At 46.2% G+C, this 15665-nt stretch overlaps 1 protein-coding gene across 8 annotated transcripts in view; it reads left to right on the top strand.

Annotated features, from left to right (window-relative positions):
* Window positions 1-2476: 2476 nt before the first annotated feature.
* Window positions 2477-15665, top strand: part of UACA (uveal autoantigen with coiled-coil domains and ankyrin repeats) — a 52149-nt gene continuing 38960 nt past the window's right edge. For 3 of the 8 annotated variants that reach the window (XM_083411804.1, XM_083411809.1, XM_083411814.1), the window contains exon 1: window positions 9615-9780. In XM_083411804.1, the coding sequence (XP_083267930.1) occupies window positions 9709-9780 (72 nt within the window). In that variant the 5' untranslated portion in view covers window positions 9615-9708. Of the gene's footprint in view, window positions 2809-9607; window positions 9781-15665 lie in introns of those variants that run through there. The other 5 variants (XM_083411807.1, XM_083411810.1, XM_083411811.1 and 2 more) reach the window with 4 other exon arrangements.

The raw sequence follows: 15665 nt of genomic DNA, 5'->3' as shown, positions 1-15665 counted from the left end.
GACGGGTGTGTTTTGCTGCTTGCAAAACCATACACAAAATGTGGTTTTATTCCAGCCATGCATAGTAGAGTCATATAAATGTAGAGTTGGAAAGGATCCTCAGGGCCCCATGCAATGCACTGGGCTGTACATGAGCAAACAGGTTTGGGAAAGAGGCACTTAAGATCACCTAAATGGTGATCTGGGAGCAGGGTGGTGAGAGAGCAATGTGCAAATATTGGTGGCGAGGCTACATTTTGGGAGGTGGCAAGGGCACAAGTAGCAAACAAGTTATCACCTAACAGCTTTCTCCAGCCTGCTGCCCTCCAGATGTTCTGGACAGCAAGCCAGCCTATCTGGGACTGATGGGGCTTTCAGTTCAAAACATCTGGGGAGCACAAGGTTGGGGAATGTTGACCTAATGTATGAGCAGCAGCTGCAGAAAGGGCTTATTGAAAAAGGTGAAAGGCCATGTGAGAAGAGGAGGGGGGCAGTGAAGCTAACAAGGACTGAAACAATCTGTGTTCTTAATTATAATAATAAAATTTTTATTATTTATATGCCACCCATCTGACTGGGTTGCCCCAGCCATTCTGGGCTGCTCCTGCCAAAATACTAAAAACACAATAAAACATAAAGCCTTAAGACTTCCCTATACAGGCCTGCCTTCAAATGTCTTCTAAAAGTCAAAGAGTTGTTTATTTCATTGACTGGTTTTGTCCTGATTGGCCTTGGACAATGTCGTTTAGAAGTGGATAGCTCTTACAGATTTGGTCACCTGAGAAGGGAGTTTTCTCGGGACCAAGTAGATAATGGAGGGTATCTAGATCATTAGCTGGGCTTAAGCGTTCTTGCCATGAGTGGTGAATTCAAAAGAGTGGGCTGCAAAAGGGGTTCTATGTGGGTGGAGGTTCGTAACCATGATTGTCTGCTAGTAGGTGGCCCATAATGTGTTGAACAGTGGTTTACAGTGCCTCAGGAATGGAGCGTCCTCCGAGCCCAAAGTAAACCCAGTCAGGGTGTACCTTGGGTGGCTGGATTGGGGATAGAGGGCAGCTAGAGAGAATGGGATGTGTGTTTTCTGCAGAACTTGCATTCTTAGTCCTTCCTCTTAACACCAACTGGAGGTCAGCAAGCACAAGCTGCAACGTTCCTCAGCTATTTCTCTGCACACTGTCCTGGGCAACTGGAGACTTCAGAGTCCAGGTCCTAAAGGATATAAGAGCAATCTCCTGGATCAGGCTACGAGAGAAAGAGTGGGGGGGACACTATCCACTTTCTCCACACCATAGATAATTTTATAAACTTCTGTCATGTCACCTCTTACAACAATGACCTTGAGCTCCCAGGAACCAGGATATGGAATATACTCCTGCAAGGGGTCTTTGGATGAAATCCAGTTCTGTTCAGCGGAGCTGTTTCCAGAGCAGAAAAGATAGGTTCCACCCTTTTTGGTTGAAGAGCCTGGTATAACAAATAAATTATCTAAATAAATAAATTACAGTTTCCCAGGAGAGTGAGATGGCCATGAAATCCGTTGCCTCTTTTCTCCCGTCTCTTACTGGCCCTTTGTCCTCTGGCAGTGCCCTATATAACAGGAACGAAAATAACCCTATTCCTCATTTGTATCCTTCAGATGTTCCTGAAATAGGCATTGCTTGTCGCCTGGACCTGTCTCTGTCTCTCTGGTGGTTGAGGCTAATGGCACTAGAGTGTGGAATGAAAACGTTGGGTTATGGGAGGCTTTTGTGGTACAAAATCCTCTGCAGGTGGACTAGGGGCCTTTACCCTGTGAAATGGCCTTTTAGCCAGGCTCCCTGCTGCCCAAGGCCACCAGTCAGCCGCTTGACTGGATGGAGATTTGAATCTGGTGCAATGCCCTCTGCTCCCTGGCCCCACTTGCATAGCCATGCTCTTGTTCAGCCCTCCCCAACCTGGCTGGGGCTGGTGGGAGTTGTCCGAAACAGCAGGAGGGCAGCAGCACATAGCAAAATTCTGGAATTCCCTCTCACAGGAGACAGTGATGGTTTTAAAAGACGATGAGTCAAATTCATGGACCGGGGGGGGGGGCAATGGATGGCTACTAGCCACAATGGATCTGCTCTGCTTCTACAGTGGAGGCAACAATGCTTCTGAATACCAGTTCCTGGAAGCCACAGGAGGGGAGATGACTCTTGCACTCAAATCCCACTTGTGGGTTTTCTGCAGGTATCTGTGAGAACTGGGCCGAGATGGGCCATGGGCCTGATCCAGCAGGCTCTTCTTAGGTTCTTGCTCTCTTAGCTTGAGGAAGTTTGGGGCAGGTTCTCTCTGGCCGCTCCTCAGCCTTCCTTGCTAACGTGCGTCCCAATCTCTTGCTCCACAGTTAGCTGTTTCTGGTACGTGTTTGAGAAAGTACTGTGTTTTTTCAGGGCTGTTCCATTGTCCCAGCCCTTTCCTTCCTTTTCCCCTCCTAGCAATCTGATTTTCAGCTTCCTGCCTCCACCGGGGCTGTTTTCTTTTCACTCTATCCATATCCTTTGCCGTTGCAACACATCAAATGGCCCACCGCTTTTTGCTCGACCTTTTCTCCCATACTCGGTGGTGGTGGTGGTGATGCGTGTTGGAGCAGCTTCCTGCACCATCTGCCTCTGTGATACCCGCAAAGCTTGCATACTGAAAAGCCCGCCTCTTGTCCCCTCTTGCTCTGTTGGCTGATTGGAGCCAATGATCCGGCGGACCAAGCTGCAGTGGAGGACCGAAGGCACAGTCTTGGCCGTCCCAGGGCTCTGCATCGCCCATCCTTTCCTTCTCCACGTCCGCCAGAGTTCAAAGATGGCCTCTTTCTGGGTGAGGCTGCCGTTCTTTGTTCGCTGTGCCTTTGTGTTGAATCTTTACTGGGGGGTGGGGGCCAGGCTGGGGAAGTGGAAGGAGATAGGAGTCGGAGCTCGCTCTTTGCCTTGACTTCGCTTTCTGGAGGGGCTCAACTACGAGTGAAAGGTGGGGGTTGGCCAAGAATGTCTGTCCTGTTGTGACTTTTTAAAGAAAATCCTCCCCCCCCCCCCACTGTGTTTGTTTTGTTTTGGCTGATGCAGCCAGCATGACCAAGTCATGGAATCATAAAATGTAGAGTTGGAAGGGATCCCAAGGATCGTCTAGTCTAAACCCCGGCACTGCAAGGATCATGACTAAAGAATCGCTGACAGGTGTCCACCCAACCTTTGCTTAGATATCTCCAATGAAGGAGCGTTTACACCTTCCGAGGTTGTCTGTTTCACTGTCAAACAGCTCTTACAATAGGCTGGGCTTGCTTTCATCATGTATTTCTACTTAAATCTTCTTAGATCTGGGATGGGGAACCTGTGGTCCTCTAGATGTTGCAGGAATTTTAATCCTTCCTATCTTTGTCCATTGGCTGCATCAGCTGGGCTGATGGTAACTGGACTCCAGCAACTTCTGGAGGGCCATGGGTTCTGCCCCTACCTGATTCAGATGCTGCGTTGGGGAGGCCAGAAGTTGCCCTGAACCAGAGTCTGCGTTTAAACCGGCGGGCACCAGGTTGACAAAGGCTGTTCTGTGCTACTTAAGAGTGTGAGCCTCAATCTGACATTGCTGCTAAAGTTCCCTTTCTGCTGGAGGAGATCAGCGAGGAATCTGTACAGTGGCCTCGTGCCACGACTGTGCAGGCCACTCCTAAGGCCAACACAAAAGGTAAGGCCGAGTGTTGGCAGCAGAGCAAGAGAGTATGTGGCCTTAGTTGGATTCCAGTTCTGAAGCAAGGGTCAGTGCCCTGAGGGTAGCATCCTATTGCACTGTATTTGGAATACTGTGTGCAGTTCTGGTTGCCTCGCCTCAAAAAGGATATTGAAGAGTTAGAAAAAGTTCAGGAAAGGGCAACCAAAGTGATCAAGCAGAGGGAGCGACTGTCCTATGAAGAAAAGTTGCAGCATTTCAGTGTAGAGAGAAAAGGCGAGTAAGAGATAATAGGATAGAAGTTTATAAAATTGTGCATGGGATTGAATTAGTATAGAATATTCTAATGCATGGCATGGAGAAAGTGGATAGAGGAATGGTTTTCCTCCCTCTCTCATCTCACTAGAACTCGTGGACATCCAGTGATGCTGAATCAGCAAGCAGAATAATAGAACTGGAAGGTATCATCTATTCCAACCTCCTGCAATGCAGGAATCTTTTGTGCAATATGGGGCTCGACTCCATGGCCCCGAGGTCAACAGTCTCACGCTCTGCCGACTGACTGTTGGGAGATTTGGGATAGATAAAAAGAAAGGACTTATTCACACAGTGCATACTTAAAGTTATTAAACTTGCTCTCACAAGAGGTGCTGATGTCAGCAATGGCTTTAAAAGAGGAATGGGCAGATGCATGGAGAATAAGGCTATCGGTGACTACTAGCCAGTTGGAGGCAGCAGCAAGGATTTTGAGTACCAGTTGCTGGAAACCGCAGGAAGTGAGGGAGCTCTTATGCCTGAATCCTGCTTGCGGGTTTCTTACAGGGGTTACAAATGTGGCTTTGCCATACAGCAGCATGTGCAAGGTTGCAAGCGGGGAGGTTGCCCTACTGCTAAAAGGTCATCTCCCCCACCTTAACTGGTGCTTTGGGGCTATAGCAGCAAAGCCATTGCTTTGATGTTGGAGATAGAGATAGGTGCCCTTCATCTCCATCAGCCCCAGCCTCCTACAGCTATGCTGGGAGGGACTGCCAGCAATTGTAGTCCAAAATGCCTGGGGCGCCCCAGTTTGTGGAAGGGCAGTACTAGGGGACGGTTCCCTCGCTTCCAACTTTTTCTTCAGGTTCTCATTCACACTTGAGCTGTGCAAGGATGGATTACTGGCTGAAGTGTGTTAGGCTAAGCTGGATAAGTGTCCCTGTGACTAAACCTTGGCTTGCACACTTCTTGTTGCTTATGACGGGCCAATTTGCTCCTAATTCGTCCTGATGGTGGTGGGGAGAGAGAGGGCGCGGGGCCAGGGTGAACATAGTTGTGCCTTCTCAATGTCCAAACTGTAAAAGCATTTCCTCTGGACTCTGGAATCTTTCCTTCCAAATGCCACTGGCTTTCTAACTTGAGCAGCGGTGCAGGCTGCTTTCCATCCCGTTTGAAGGCAGATTTCAGGCAACACGGGGGGAAGGTTTTGACCCCAAAGGAGCATGCCTCGGATTGTTGTGGCCGTGTGTCACCCGGCAGGTTAAGTTTACAGCGTGTCGTGCAATTGCCTTATTTGTATTGGACGAGGGAAAACAAACGAGGCAGGAGACGGGAGAGCTGTCTGGTATGTTCTTGATGCGCCCCAAACTACAAATAGCCCACAGTGGCGGGGTTGGGGGGGTGGTGGAGGAGGAGGCATGGGGCATCTCAGCCACCAGCGTAGTGCTACTTTTAAAATGATAAATATCACGTCTGTAACCTCCTATAATTTTAGGTCACCCGCAAGCATGGCCTGAATTCCTAGCATGGGGGCAGGTATAAAATTAGAGGATTTATTTTCAGATTGTGGCTGCTCTGTTGGGGGTCTTGAATGCGGGGCTTTTCAGAAAGCTACACTCTGATCAAGGTTGGCCCTCGGTGATTTTGTTGTCAAATCCTGGGAGGTTTAATATGGCAATAAATCTGCAAAAAAAGTGGGGGGTCTTCCCCAAGCATCTTGTATTCAAAAAAACCAAACAGCTTTTCTCCCCGTGTGCAGCACTTTAAAACAGACAAACTGCATCTTGGCATGAATTGCAGTTGTTGGAATAGTTGAGAGTAGGAACCCATTGCTAGTCCTTGTCTTTGCAACGATCATATTGTTTCCTTTTTTTCTTGCATTTATACCTCACCTTTTCCCTCCAAGGATCTCAAAGTGGCAGACATGGTTCTCCTCATTTCACTCCCACAACAACCCTGTGAGGTAGGTTAGGCTGAGATGGGGTTGCCATACATACGGAATTTCCTGGACATAGCCAGAATACTGCAGTTGGAAGCAGTGTCTGGGCGGAAATCACTAAAATGTCCAGGAAAATCCAGATGTATGGCAGCCAATGTCTGAAGTCTAGATTTTGGTGATTTTCCTGAAATACGGCTCAAAAACTTCTTTTTTGAGATTTTGCAAAAAAAAAAAGGCTAAACAACTTTGGGCAATTTTTAACAAAAGTTCAACAACTTTTGTGTTCAGATTTTCACTTTTTGAAATACAGTGGTACCTCGAGTTAAGAACTTAATTCGTTCCAGAGGTCCATTCTTAACCTGAAACTGCTCTTAACCTGAAGCACCACTTTAGTTAATGGGGCCTCCCACTGCTGCCGCACTGCTGCCACACAATTTTTGTTCTCATCCTGAAGCAAAGTTCTTAACCCGAGGTACTATCTCTGGGTTAGCGGAGTCTGTAACCTGAAGCATCTGTAACCTGAAACATCTGTAACCCAAGGTACCACTGTATTGTAAAATTAGGCTGAGAGGTGTTGACGGGCCCAAGGTCACCCAGTTGAGAGCTTCATTGCCGAGTGGGATTTGAACTCTGGTCTCCCAGATCCTCGTCTAACATTCTAACCACTATACCATACTGGTTCTAGCAAGAAGATTCTGTGAGTGCTCCCGTGGTTTTTTGGGCCAGGCTTATCATGCATTATACACCTCGTCTAGACACCTCTTGCTAGCACCAGTCTTCTGCTTGTGCAAATAAATGGTTAGCAGCCTTTATGACACGGAGCTGCTGGCTATTCCTGTGCTCAGAACAGGAACTGCTTGGTGGCACTGAGAGATCTCGGAACATTGAGGGTTTGCAGCAATGGCTTTGTATCTTGTAAAGAACTCCAACCTCCCCCCCATCCCAGCGGATTCTCCTATTGCACAGACCTATGCTTCTCCTATTGTCTCCTCCTATTGCACAGACCTATGCTTGCAATCACATGCTAGAATCATAGAAATGTAGCGTCGATGGGACCCCAGGGGCCATCTAGTTCAACCTGCTGCAGCGCAGGAATCACAGCTGAAGTATGAATGAGAACCGGCCCACCTGTGTACAGAGTCTAGCGGCAACTGAAGTGGATGCTCTCAAGGCAAAGCATCGTGAGGCTTAGATGCGACAGACGGGCCCTGATAAGTCAGTTATGATCTAAGCTGTTCCCCGGGGTCTTTCTCATTTTGCTAATGGCTTCATATTTTAGATTTCAGCTCCATATGTGACTTTAATTCTTCTGCATCAGCCTTCCCTAAGCAGCCAGCATGACCAGATGGAGCAAGCCTGTTTTCTGCTTCTCCAGAGGCTAGGGCCCGTACCAGTAGATTCAAATGACAAGGAAGAAAATTCTGACTTAGCATTAGGAAGAACCTCCTTGGTTTTTTTTATATATATAATATTTTATTAAGACTTTCACATTAAAAAGAAAAAGAAAAAGAAAAATACAAAAATAGAAAGAAAAACAAGTAAAAACAATTCCATTTTCATAGTATTTCTTACATTTGCTTGTTTCCCAGACTTCCCCACACCTCCCCTCTCTGTATTCCAATTCAAATATTTAATCAGCAAATCCCTTCCCCTCTGTCTTATCTTTATCTTTATCTTAGTGTATTATACCTTTAATTCTTCCTCTTTTTAACCTTCAAATTTTCCGTACTCCACCACATTATTACTAATAACCCTTTAACCTCCATCCAACGTCATTCTAACATTCATTAATTTTATAATATTTCTGTAAATAGCCTTTAAATTTCTTCCAATCTTCCTCCACCGGTAGAGACGGAGGAAGAACCTCCTTGATGGTAAGAACTGTTTGACAATGGAATGGACCACGGCGCTCATTCCTTGGAAGGTTTTAAACAGAGGTTGAATGGACATCTCTCAGGTTTAATTTAGCTCTGATTCCTTTGTTTTAGAGTGTTATACTAGATGACCCTTGGTACCTCTTCCAATTCTACAATTCTGTGATTCACGGAGTCACTGCCTCTGTGACTCCTCCCCTTTGTCAGAAGCTCCCCAGCTGTGTGGAGATCCTGGTAGGGAGAGTGCCCAGGTGGAAGGGACCTGATGAGGCCTCTTAGGAGCTAAACTCCTCCTGCCTGCAGCATCTGTTCCCCGTCCCCCAGACATTTAGCTTCTCCATTGAGATTCTTTCCTGAGCCAACATGGAAGGATCCTTTCTAACTGCAATGTGGAAAAAAATTGGGTTTCTTTTCCCATGGTAAACAACCCTGATAAGATCGGCCATCAGATCTTGTGGAAAGCGTCATCTTCAGGAGGCAGACTCGCATGACATGTGACCCTTTGGAAAGAGGCGGATGGTCCCCGTCATGCTGGCTTGTAGTCGAACACATCTGGAGGGCATCAGGCTGGGTTACATCAATGCCAATTCCAGACAGCTGGCAGTCTTACTGCAATGGGTCCTATTGCAATCCAAGTAGGGTCATTGTCTGGAGCAGGGGACTGGCTTGCATCTTTCTGCATCTTCTTTTTCCCCACATAAAACTATTATTCCCATTGGGTACTCTGAAAATATTTGTTTCCCTCCCTCCTCATTAAAAGCCTCTTTTTGGGGTGGGGTAGGGTCAGGACCCAGCCACCCATCCTTTTAAGAGCATAAGCCAGTGGTCCATCTTGACTAGTATCCCTGTCCTCACAGTGGACAACCAGATGTCTGTGAGAAACCCACAAGAGCCCTCTCCCCTCCTGTGGTTTCCAGCAATCGGTATTTTGAAGCATTTCTGCTGCTAATTCTGGCAGCAGAGAACAGCTTCCCAGCTAGTAGCCATCGACAGCTCTCTCCTCCATGCATTTGTCTAATACTTTTTAAAAGCCATCTCGATTGGTGGCCACCCACTGCCACTTCCGGGACTGAGTTGCAGAGTTTAACCATGTGCTGTTTGAATAAGTCCGTCCTTTTAATTTCCCCTGAGCCTCATGGGCATAGCAACAATTTGTAGGGGAGGGGGCAAACTTTTTTGGGGGGGCAGAACCTTAGATTTACATTGATTTGGGGGGCAACTGCCCCCCTTAGTTATGGGCCAAGGCTCAGGATGGGCTTAGCCATCAATAGCACTTGCCCCCTTGCCCCATGGGCCTGTGGCTGGTGCCCTTTCAGGATGCAAGGGTGGCCATGCAGGCCACACATCCAGGCCTGCTCAGCTTCAGCAAGGTTAGTGGGGGGGGGGTCGTCTTTTTGGCAAATTTATTTATTTGTTATCATTTTATAATGTATATAAAACAGACAAAAAGATTTTAAAAAGCTATAAAATAGGCACGTAGAATGAGTTGGACATGAGTTAAAACAGCAAAGTCCAAGAAAAGATTGTCAACTTTATCAGATCTTAGCAATGCGAACGTTCGATGCGCCACTGATTCCTGCCTATTTCGCCCGCGCTATGCTACGCGCGGAGGGCAGCCCAACGTGCCTCCCACCGGGGCGGCTGTAGCTGCCGCTCCTCCAGCGCAGGGTCCGCGAGGCCCTTTTTAAAGCTGCCCAGCCTCCCGCCTCCTCCCCGCCTAGGGGGCGTGGCCCCACAGGCACCTGGCCAGCCCCGCCCCTCTCCCGCCCCAGGTACGGAGTCCTCGTTCAGGGAGCCGCTTGCCGAAGGAGACCAAGGAAGTCCCGCCCTTCCCCCGAGGATCCGCCTCCCCAATGGCTGCAGCGGGGGCCTGGCCGTCTCCCATTGGCCGGGTGTGGGTGGAGGGGCGGGGCGAGGAAAGGGGCGCCGGCGCCGAGCGTCGTCCCGTCCCGAAGTCTGAGGGGCAGCGGTGGCGGCGGCAGTAACATCATGAAGAGCCTCAAGTCCCGCCTGAGGAAGCAGGAAGTGTCGGTGGCGGGAGGCGGTGGCAGCCTCGGGGGGGTGAGTGGCTGGGAGGGGAGGGCCAGGTGAAGAGGGCGCTGAGGGGGCGAGAGTGAGGGGCAGCCTCAGGCCAAGGGAGGGGGAGGGGCAGCCTCAGGGCAAGTGGTGGCAGAGGGTTGGAAAGGGAAAGTGGGGAGAACTTGGGAGGACTCTGGCATGCAGCTCCCGTCTTTCCAGGGGATACAGCGAGGGAGGTAGTTGGAGGGTCGTCTGGAAGAGGGAGGGAAATGGGGTAATGTGTGACCCACAAAACGGAATGGGGGGAGGGACAATAGGAGCAGCAGCAAAGTCACGCTCTTCCTTGTTTTGACATATTTTTCTCTAAGCCCCCGCGCTCGCCCTCTTTTCTTTTCTTTTTTTTTTTTTTTTTGTGGGGGAGGATGGAGATCCAAATCCCGAGGTAGGAAAGTTTTCGCCCTTAATCCAGTTGCCACAGATCTCTCCCTCCCTCCCTCCCTCTCACTGTTGCATGGGTTGCACTTTCCAGGGCAACGTAAGCTCTGCATTTGTTGTCACACACACACACAAATAAAAAGCTGAATGAGTTTGGCCCTCCTCCTGATGCTGGTGCTGGCAGAATTTATGTGCAGTTGAGAAGGCCTCCCCTGCATAGCGATCCTCTGCACTTGCTGAGCAAAGCTGAAATAGGAGCACCCAGGAAATGTTCTGTGAGAGCAAAAGAGATGGAAAGCTGCGTGCCATGTTTTTGAAAATAAGTTCATCTGGGAAACTGTTCAGCCGCTCTTGAAGTGAACTAAAAAGGCTTCTTGGTTAAACTGCTTCCCTTGAAAGCACCAAAGTGAGTTGTTGAACACTTTGTGCATTTAATTCCCCCCCCCCGAAAATGTGTTAAGAACTTTTTTTAAAAATATGGATACAGGCATGATGAACATTATCTTAATTAAGTTTGACATGACTTCACAAAAGATGAAGATTTATTGTATATCAGCCCAAAGTGTGTTGTTGTCATCCATCTGTCTCAAGAGACAATGGAGTGTGTCCCTGGGGGTGAAGTCAAACTGTTGCAGTAGTGCGTATGGTTGGAAATAAGTTTCATTGCTTCCAGCCAGACATACTTCCAACTATGTAGATTTGGGACAACAGCCATAAAATGATTAATTATGCTTTCTTTGAACATACATTGGAAAGGGCCCTGTTCACTTAAGTTGTTTATTGGTTCTCAAACTTTTTTCAGCAAACCACTTAAGAAACTTTTTTTTGTTCTGTAAAGCAAAGCACATGTTTAACTAGTATCTTAATAACCATAGTATTGTCTTTTCTAATGTGATGAATGTACCTGTTCTTGTGAACAAAAGTTATTTGAAGTTGGGTTTGTCAGTTGCAACATTTTTCCTGCTTCTGTATTTAGACTTGAGGTGGAGTGATGAAAATCCCATATTGCGCTAGTGCTGTTGTATGAAAATCATGGGCCATAGTCTGTTTAGTAATCTGGTCCCAGCTCTATATGGTCTTGTTAGTCATCAAAAAAGAAGAAGAAGAAATCCAGTTGTTCCACAGCTTTTCCCAGGACCACCTAAAGGGAACTTGCAGTTCACCAGTGGTCTGTGACCACTGTTTGAGAACCTCTGATGTGTCTGATCCACAGGCCTGAATCCATTTGTGTGCCTCTTACTTCACATTAACGTCTGTGGGAAGTGAAGTAAGCAGGCAGGTGAGGCAAACCTTGATGACTTCAGGGCAAGTACTGGAATTTCACGGTAGAGTTGTGTACCTGTTAATGACTTTGGTTGTCATCACAGTGACAAGACTCTGAGATACTTGACAAGATACATGCTAAATTAGTCATCTTTAATTTGGCATGTCGGAAAACCACACTCTTGTTACCAGGAAGGGAGGCACCTCAGGGTGAATTCACATGGGAAGAGATTGAGGTTATGTGTTGTGTTGGGGTCTGAGAGGAAGGCGCTGAATAATTTGTTTGAGGACTTTGTTGTTTTTTTGCTTTGATTGCATGACAGATAATCTATAATTATTCCTTCATGCTCCATAACTGTGGAGTGCATCTCCCCCCCTCCAGTATTTTTCATTAGCTGCTGCTGGTGGCTGTCACACACCTTTAGTGTGCTGTGTTTGGTGTCAGTCTCTCCTTCAGTAAAATCTTCTCAAATTGTTGGTAGTCTTTGACCAATCCCCAGAAAACGATGCTCCCATCCATCATTGGAACAGCTTGATGCTGAGGCTTTGGAGCTGCTCATGTCACAGGGGAACTTTGCAGCTCTGTTGCTTTCTTGCTATGAGGCGGCACATAAGTCCATGTCTAACCTCAGTTCTTTCCCCGTGCTGCTCTTATAGAATAGGAATAGAGCAACCTCTCTCACAAACTTGATGAAATGAATTCATTTCTCTTGCAAAAGGTGTTATATGACCTGCGGGTATACGGTGGTATATAACTTCAATAAATAATAATAAGTATTAATAATATGGAAATGAATGAAGGTGTGAAAATGGAACAAGGTGTATTGCCTCCGTACTGAAGTGCGTTCATAATTAGAACATGTTTTTGCTTCTTGGTGTTATGGATTGTTAATATATGGGAGAAAAAGTGGTATTGGGAACCTTAACATTGGGCTGACTGTGATTGTGAAAGCAACAGTAGAGCTGAGCAAGCTACCCCCCCCCCCGACAACATGTTTTTTAGATTAAGACTTATGCATATGCATACAAAGTTAAAAGGAGGTATAAAACATATCAACCTCTACACTGAGGCAGAACCTTAAATGTTCATCAGATTATGGTCAGAGTAAAATAAAGCCACTTGTGCACCCTTGACCAAATCCCTTTCGGGAAGGTGATGGATGGCTTTTGGCAAGCTGTTGAAATTTGTGACTTTTAGAGTGAGTCAATAAATATGCTAGAGGGAGGAACTTTCTAACCTGCTCAGGAACCCTTAGGGTGAAGAGTGGGTAATAAATTAAAAGAACTTGTGTACACACAAACTTGTTCTTTAGAGGTAGCTCATTTTTTAAAGATTTAGCCAGACTTATTTTGCTATGGAACCTGTTGGTCTAGGCTGTTTTGACACATTCATGCCCACTGAACCATAGCTAGTGTAGACTCCAAATGGGTGGAATCTCCTTTGCCCATTATTAGCTTACCTGACCACATACATCAATCATTAGTGCTGTATCAGCTGTTTGGAAGAACAAATTCTTATTTACAAAAACTCATTTGCTTTGTTGTCTGGAAATTATTGCTGCTTGCCAAAGGCATCCAGACCAATGCAAGCCAGTACTGTAGACATACAACCTGTACCATGAAATTAGACATTGTCTCAGCATTCTTTTCTTCAAACTTATCTCCTGTTTTGATTCAAATGTTGAAAATATGAGCGCTTAAGGAGGGTTTTCCTTGAGGCGTTTGTGGCACATTTTTTGTATGTGTATGCATGTTTTGCACATGAAATAGTGCTAGGGTTGTGCCCATTGTGTGTGAGAACACACATTTGGGATGTGTAAAGTGAGAAGATGAGGTGTGTAGGAAGTGCTTGGGTTTTGTTGCATTAGGAAGGTAATTCACTTATTTCGTAACATCTCAAGTCAAGCAACTCTTGCTCTCAGCCTACTTTTGAATTTGGAATAGGCTGCAAACCAAGGAATCAAGTTGGCTTGCTACGCCTACTTTGGCTAAAATGGATCCCCTCAAAAGGAAGGCGGACGGGGAAAAATTCAGAACTGTCATAAACTATATAAATGGTTGTAACTCTGATTTCATGAGGGCTAATGATTGACGTTGAGATTCATGCAGGCAGAACTCAGAGCTTTGCCCATTGAGATGGTTGCTGAAATCTGCATATACTCAGGACAGTGAAAGATGAAGTGTTGTGTGTTTAGGCCAGAAATGAGGAACACAGAGGACAAATTTGAGGAGGACAGTTTCCTCCTAGAATATGCCAGCAACTCAGAGAAATGTAGCCTCTTCATTGCAGTCGGACTTGGCAGTATCTGACTGCACACTGAAGTTAGCCTTTCTGTCAGTTGCTGAACTTTGCTCCAAATGTAGATCTTCTTTCTGGGCATTTTTTTTTAATCACAACTGGATTTTGCCCCATGAATTGTATCTTGTGGAAAAGTACTTTTTGAGACCCATGACTCCTCCCGCCTGATACAGCCTTTACACAGCAGCAGAAGCAAGGAGGGGCTCTCGCTGTGTGAGTTTTCCATTTCATTGATCAGACTTTGGCTATTGCATGCTGCAATTTCTGCTGTGCCTGGATTAATTACTGGTCATAAGCTTGCATCACTCATTAATTAGCAACGTTGAGGCAATCCGAGGTCATTTGTGTTTGTAGTCATAGAAAGCCAGGCCCAGTGTGTAACTATGGGAATGCTGTTATTACCTCCTCTTTTTGAAACAAAGATTCCCATTCTGTACTCCTTGAATTTAAAAGCAGCCTTCACATTAGCTGGCATGCTTGCTCCATGACGATATAAATATAATGTAACTGAGAAATGGGCAGTTTAGGTTTGTTTTGCCAGATTTACTACTTGCCTGCTACAACCCCAACCAGAGCTGGGTGCAAAAGATGGTTGGAAGAAAAGAACAGAGTGCTCCAAGCATAGAAATTTCTTTTCAGTACCAGACTTGAGCTCCTTTCTTTCACACACACAAAATGCTGCTCCTAATTCACTTCCTTCATTTTGGCAGCCTAATTTGGGTGGGAAAGGTCCCTTTGTTATTGCTATTGGAGTCAGCAACCCATGTAGATCTATTGCAAGTCTCCCAAGAGATCTACCAGTAGATCCAAATCTGCCTTCTACTCACCCTTGATGTAATTTATTAAGTTTATAGTAATGCTGATCACAGCTCTGTTCTTAAATTTCCCCAGATCAGTTAGGTGTGTGTGTGTGTGGAGGCAGTGGAGTTTGAATTGGGGCACAGGGTTATCAGCACATTCAGTGGGCAGCTTCCTTCCTTTGTTCAGATTTTGCATTCAACAAACAGCTTTGTGGAGACTCTGCTGACCCTTAATGTGATCAGATGAAAGGGAAAGGTGGCCCTTTTCTTGAGAGCAAACAGAATGCTGAGCATCTGATACTGGCTATGCTGACAGCCTTAGCTTTCCTGCAAACGGTTTACATAGGTTTGCACCTTGGTTGCCATCCTGGTTTAAAAGTTCTTGGAAGAGAGTAGCAGTTAAGGTGGTGGTGTTGTAGGAGGAATTGCTTACTTCAAGGGCCAGAAACCTCATGCAATTGTCACACTCTTTGTAACACTGTTGTTGTTCTTTGTAACACCTGGTATTGGTTTTTATTTTATTTTCTTAAAACAAACCTCAGCAAAGTGTTTATTTTTTGTTGTTTTGCTTCTGTGACGTAAGCCACTTGAGTGTGATAGCAATAGTTTTCAAAAAAACAAATGTATGCTGATTCCTGCTTTAAATAAGATGGCATTAGAGGACTACCAATTTCCTATGAAATTGGAAACTTTCCATACAGTTTCATAGGAAGGGACATTACCATGTTGCATCAATCCCAGGGGAACTTGTGGCCCCATTTGCATCAGAGATGGGAGCAGCTGCACACTTTCTAGCTGCTCCAAGCTATTTTTACCTGTAGGAGAAATAAACCATATGTTTTAAAGATGGATTTTGGACCACCTAGAATTTGGTGGAGTGTGGATTTCAGAGAGGGGCCATGTTCTAGTGTGCAACTCAGTCAGGAGTTGCAGGTCAAAAGAGCTAGCTGTGGAATGCAGACCACTGCACCCCCTTCCTCCAGTTCCTCCACCATTCCCTACTCTGTGCTGCTCAGGGAATATGGATTTTATGCGGATATGTGTGGGGTCTTGATTGCTGTTGGCTGGATCAGTGATAATCTGTGCCAAATTGCACAGCTATTACTTTACTAACAAGTGATAGTGGACAT

Source organism: Podarcis tiliguerta (assembly GCF_965153285.1).
Source record: "Podarcis tiliguerta genome assembly, chromosome: 14".
Lineage (NCBI taxonomy): Eukaryota > Metazoa > Chordata > Lepidosauria > Squamata > Lacertidae > Podarcis > Podarcis tiliguerta.
This window is presented reverse-complemented; position numbering and strand designations above follow the sequence as displayed.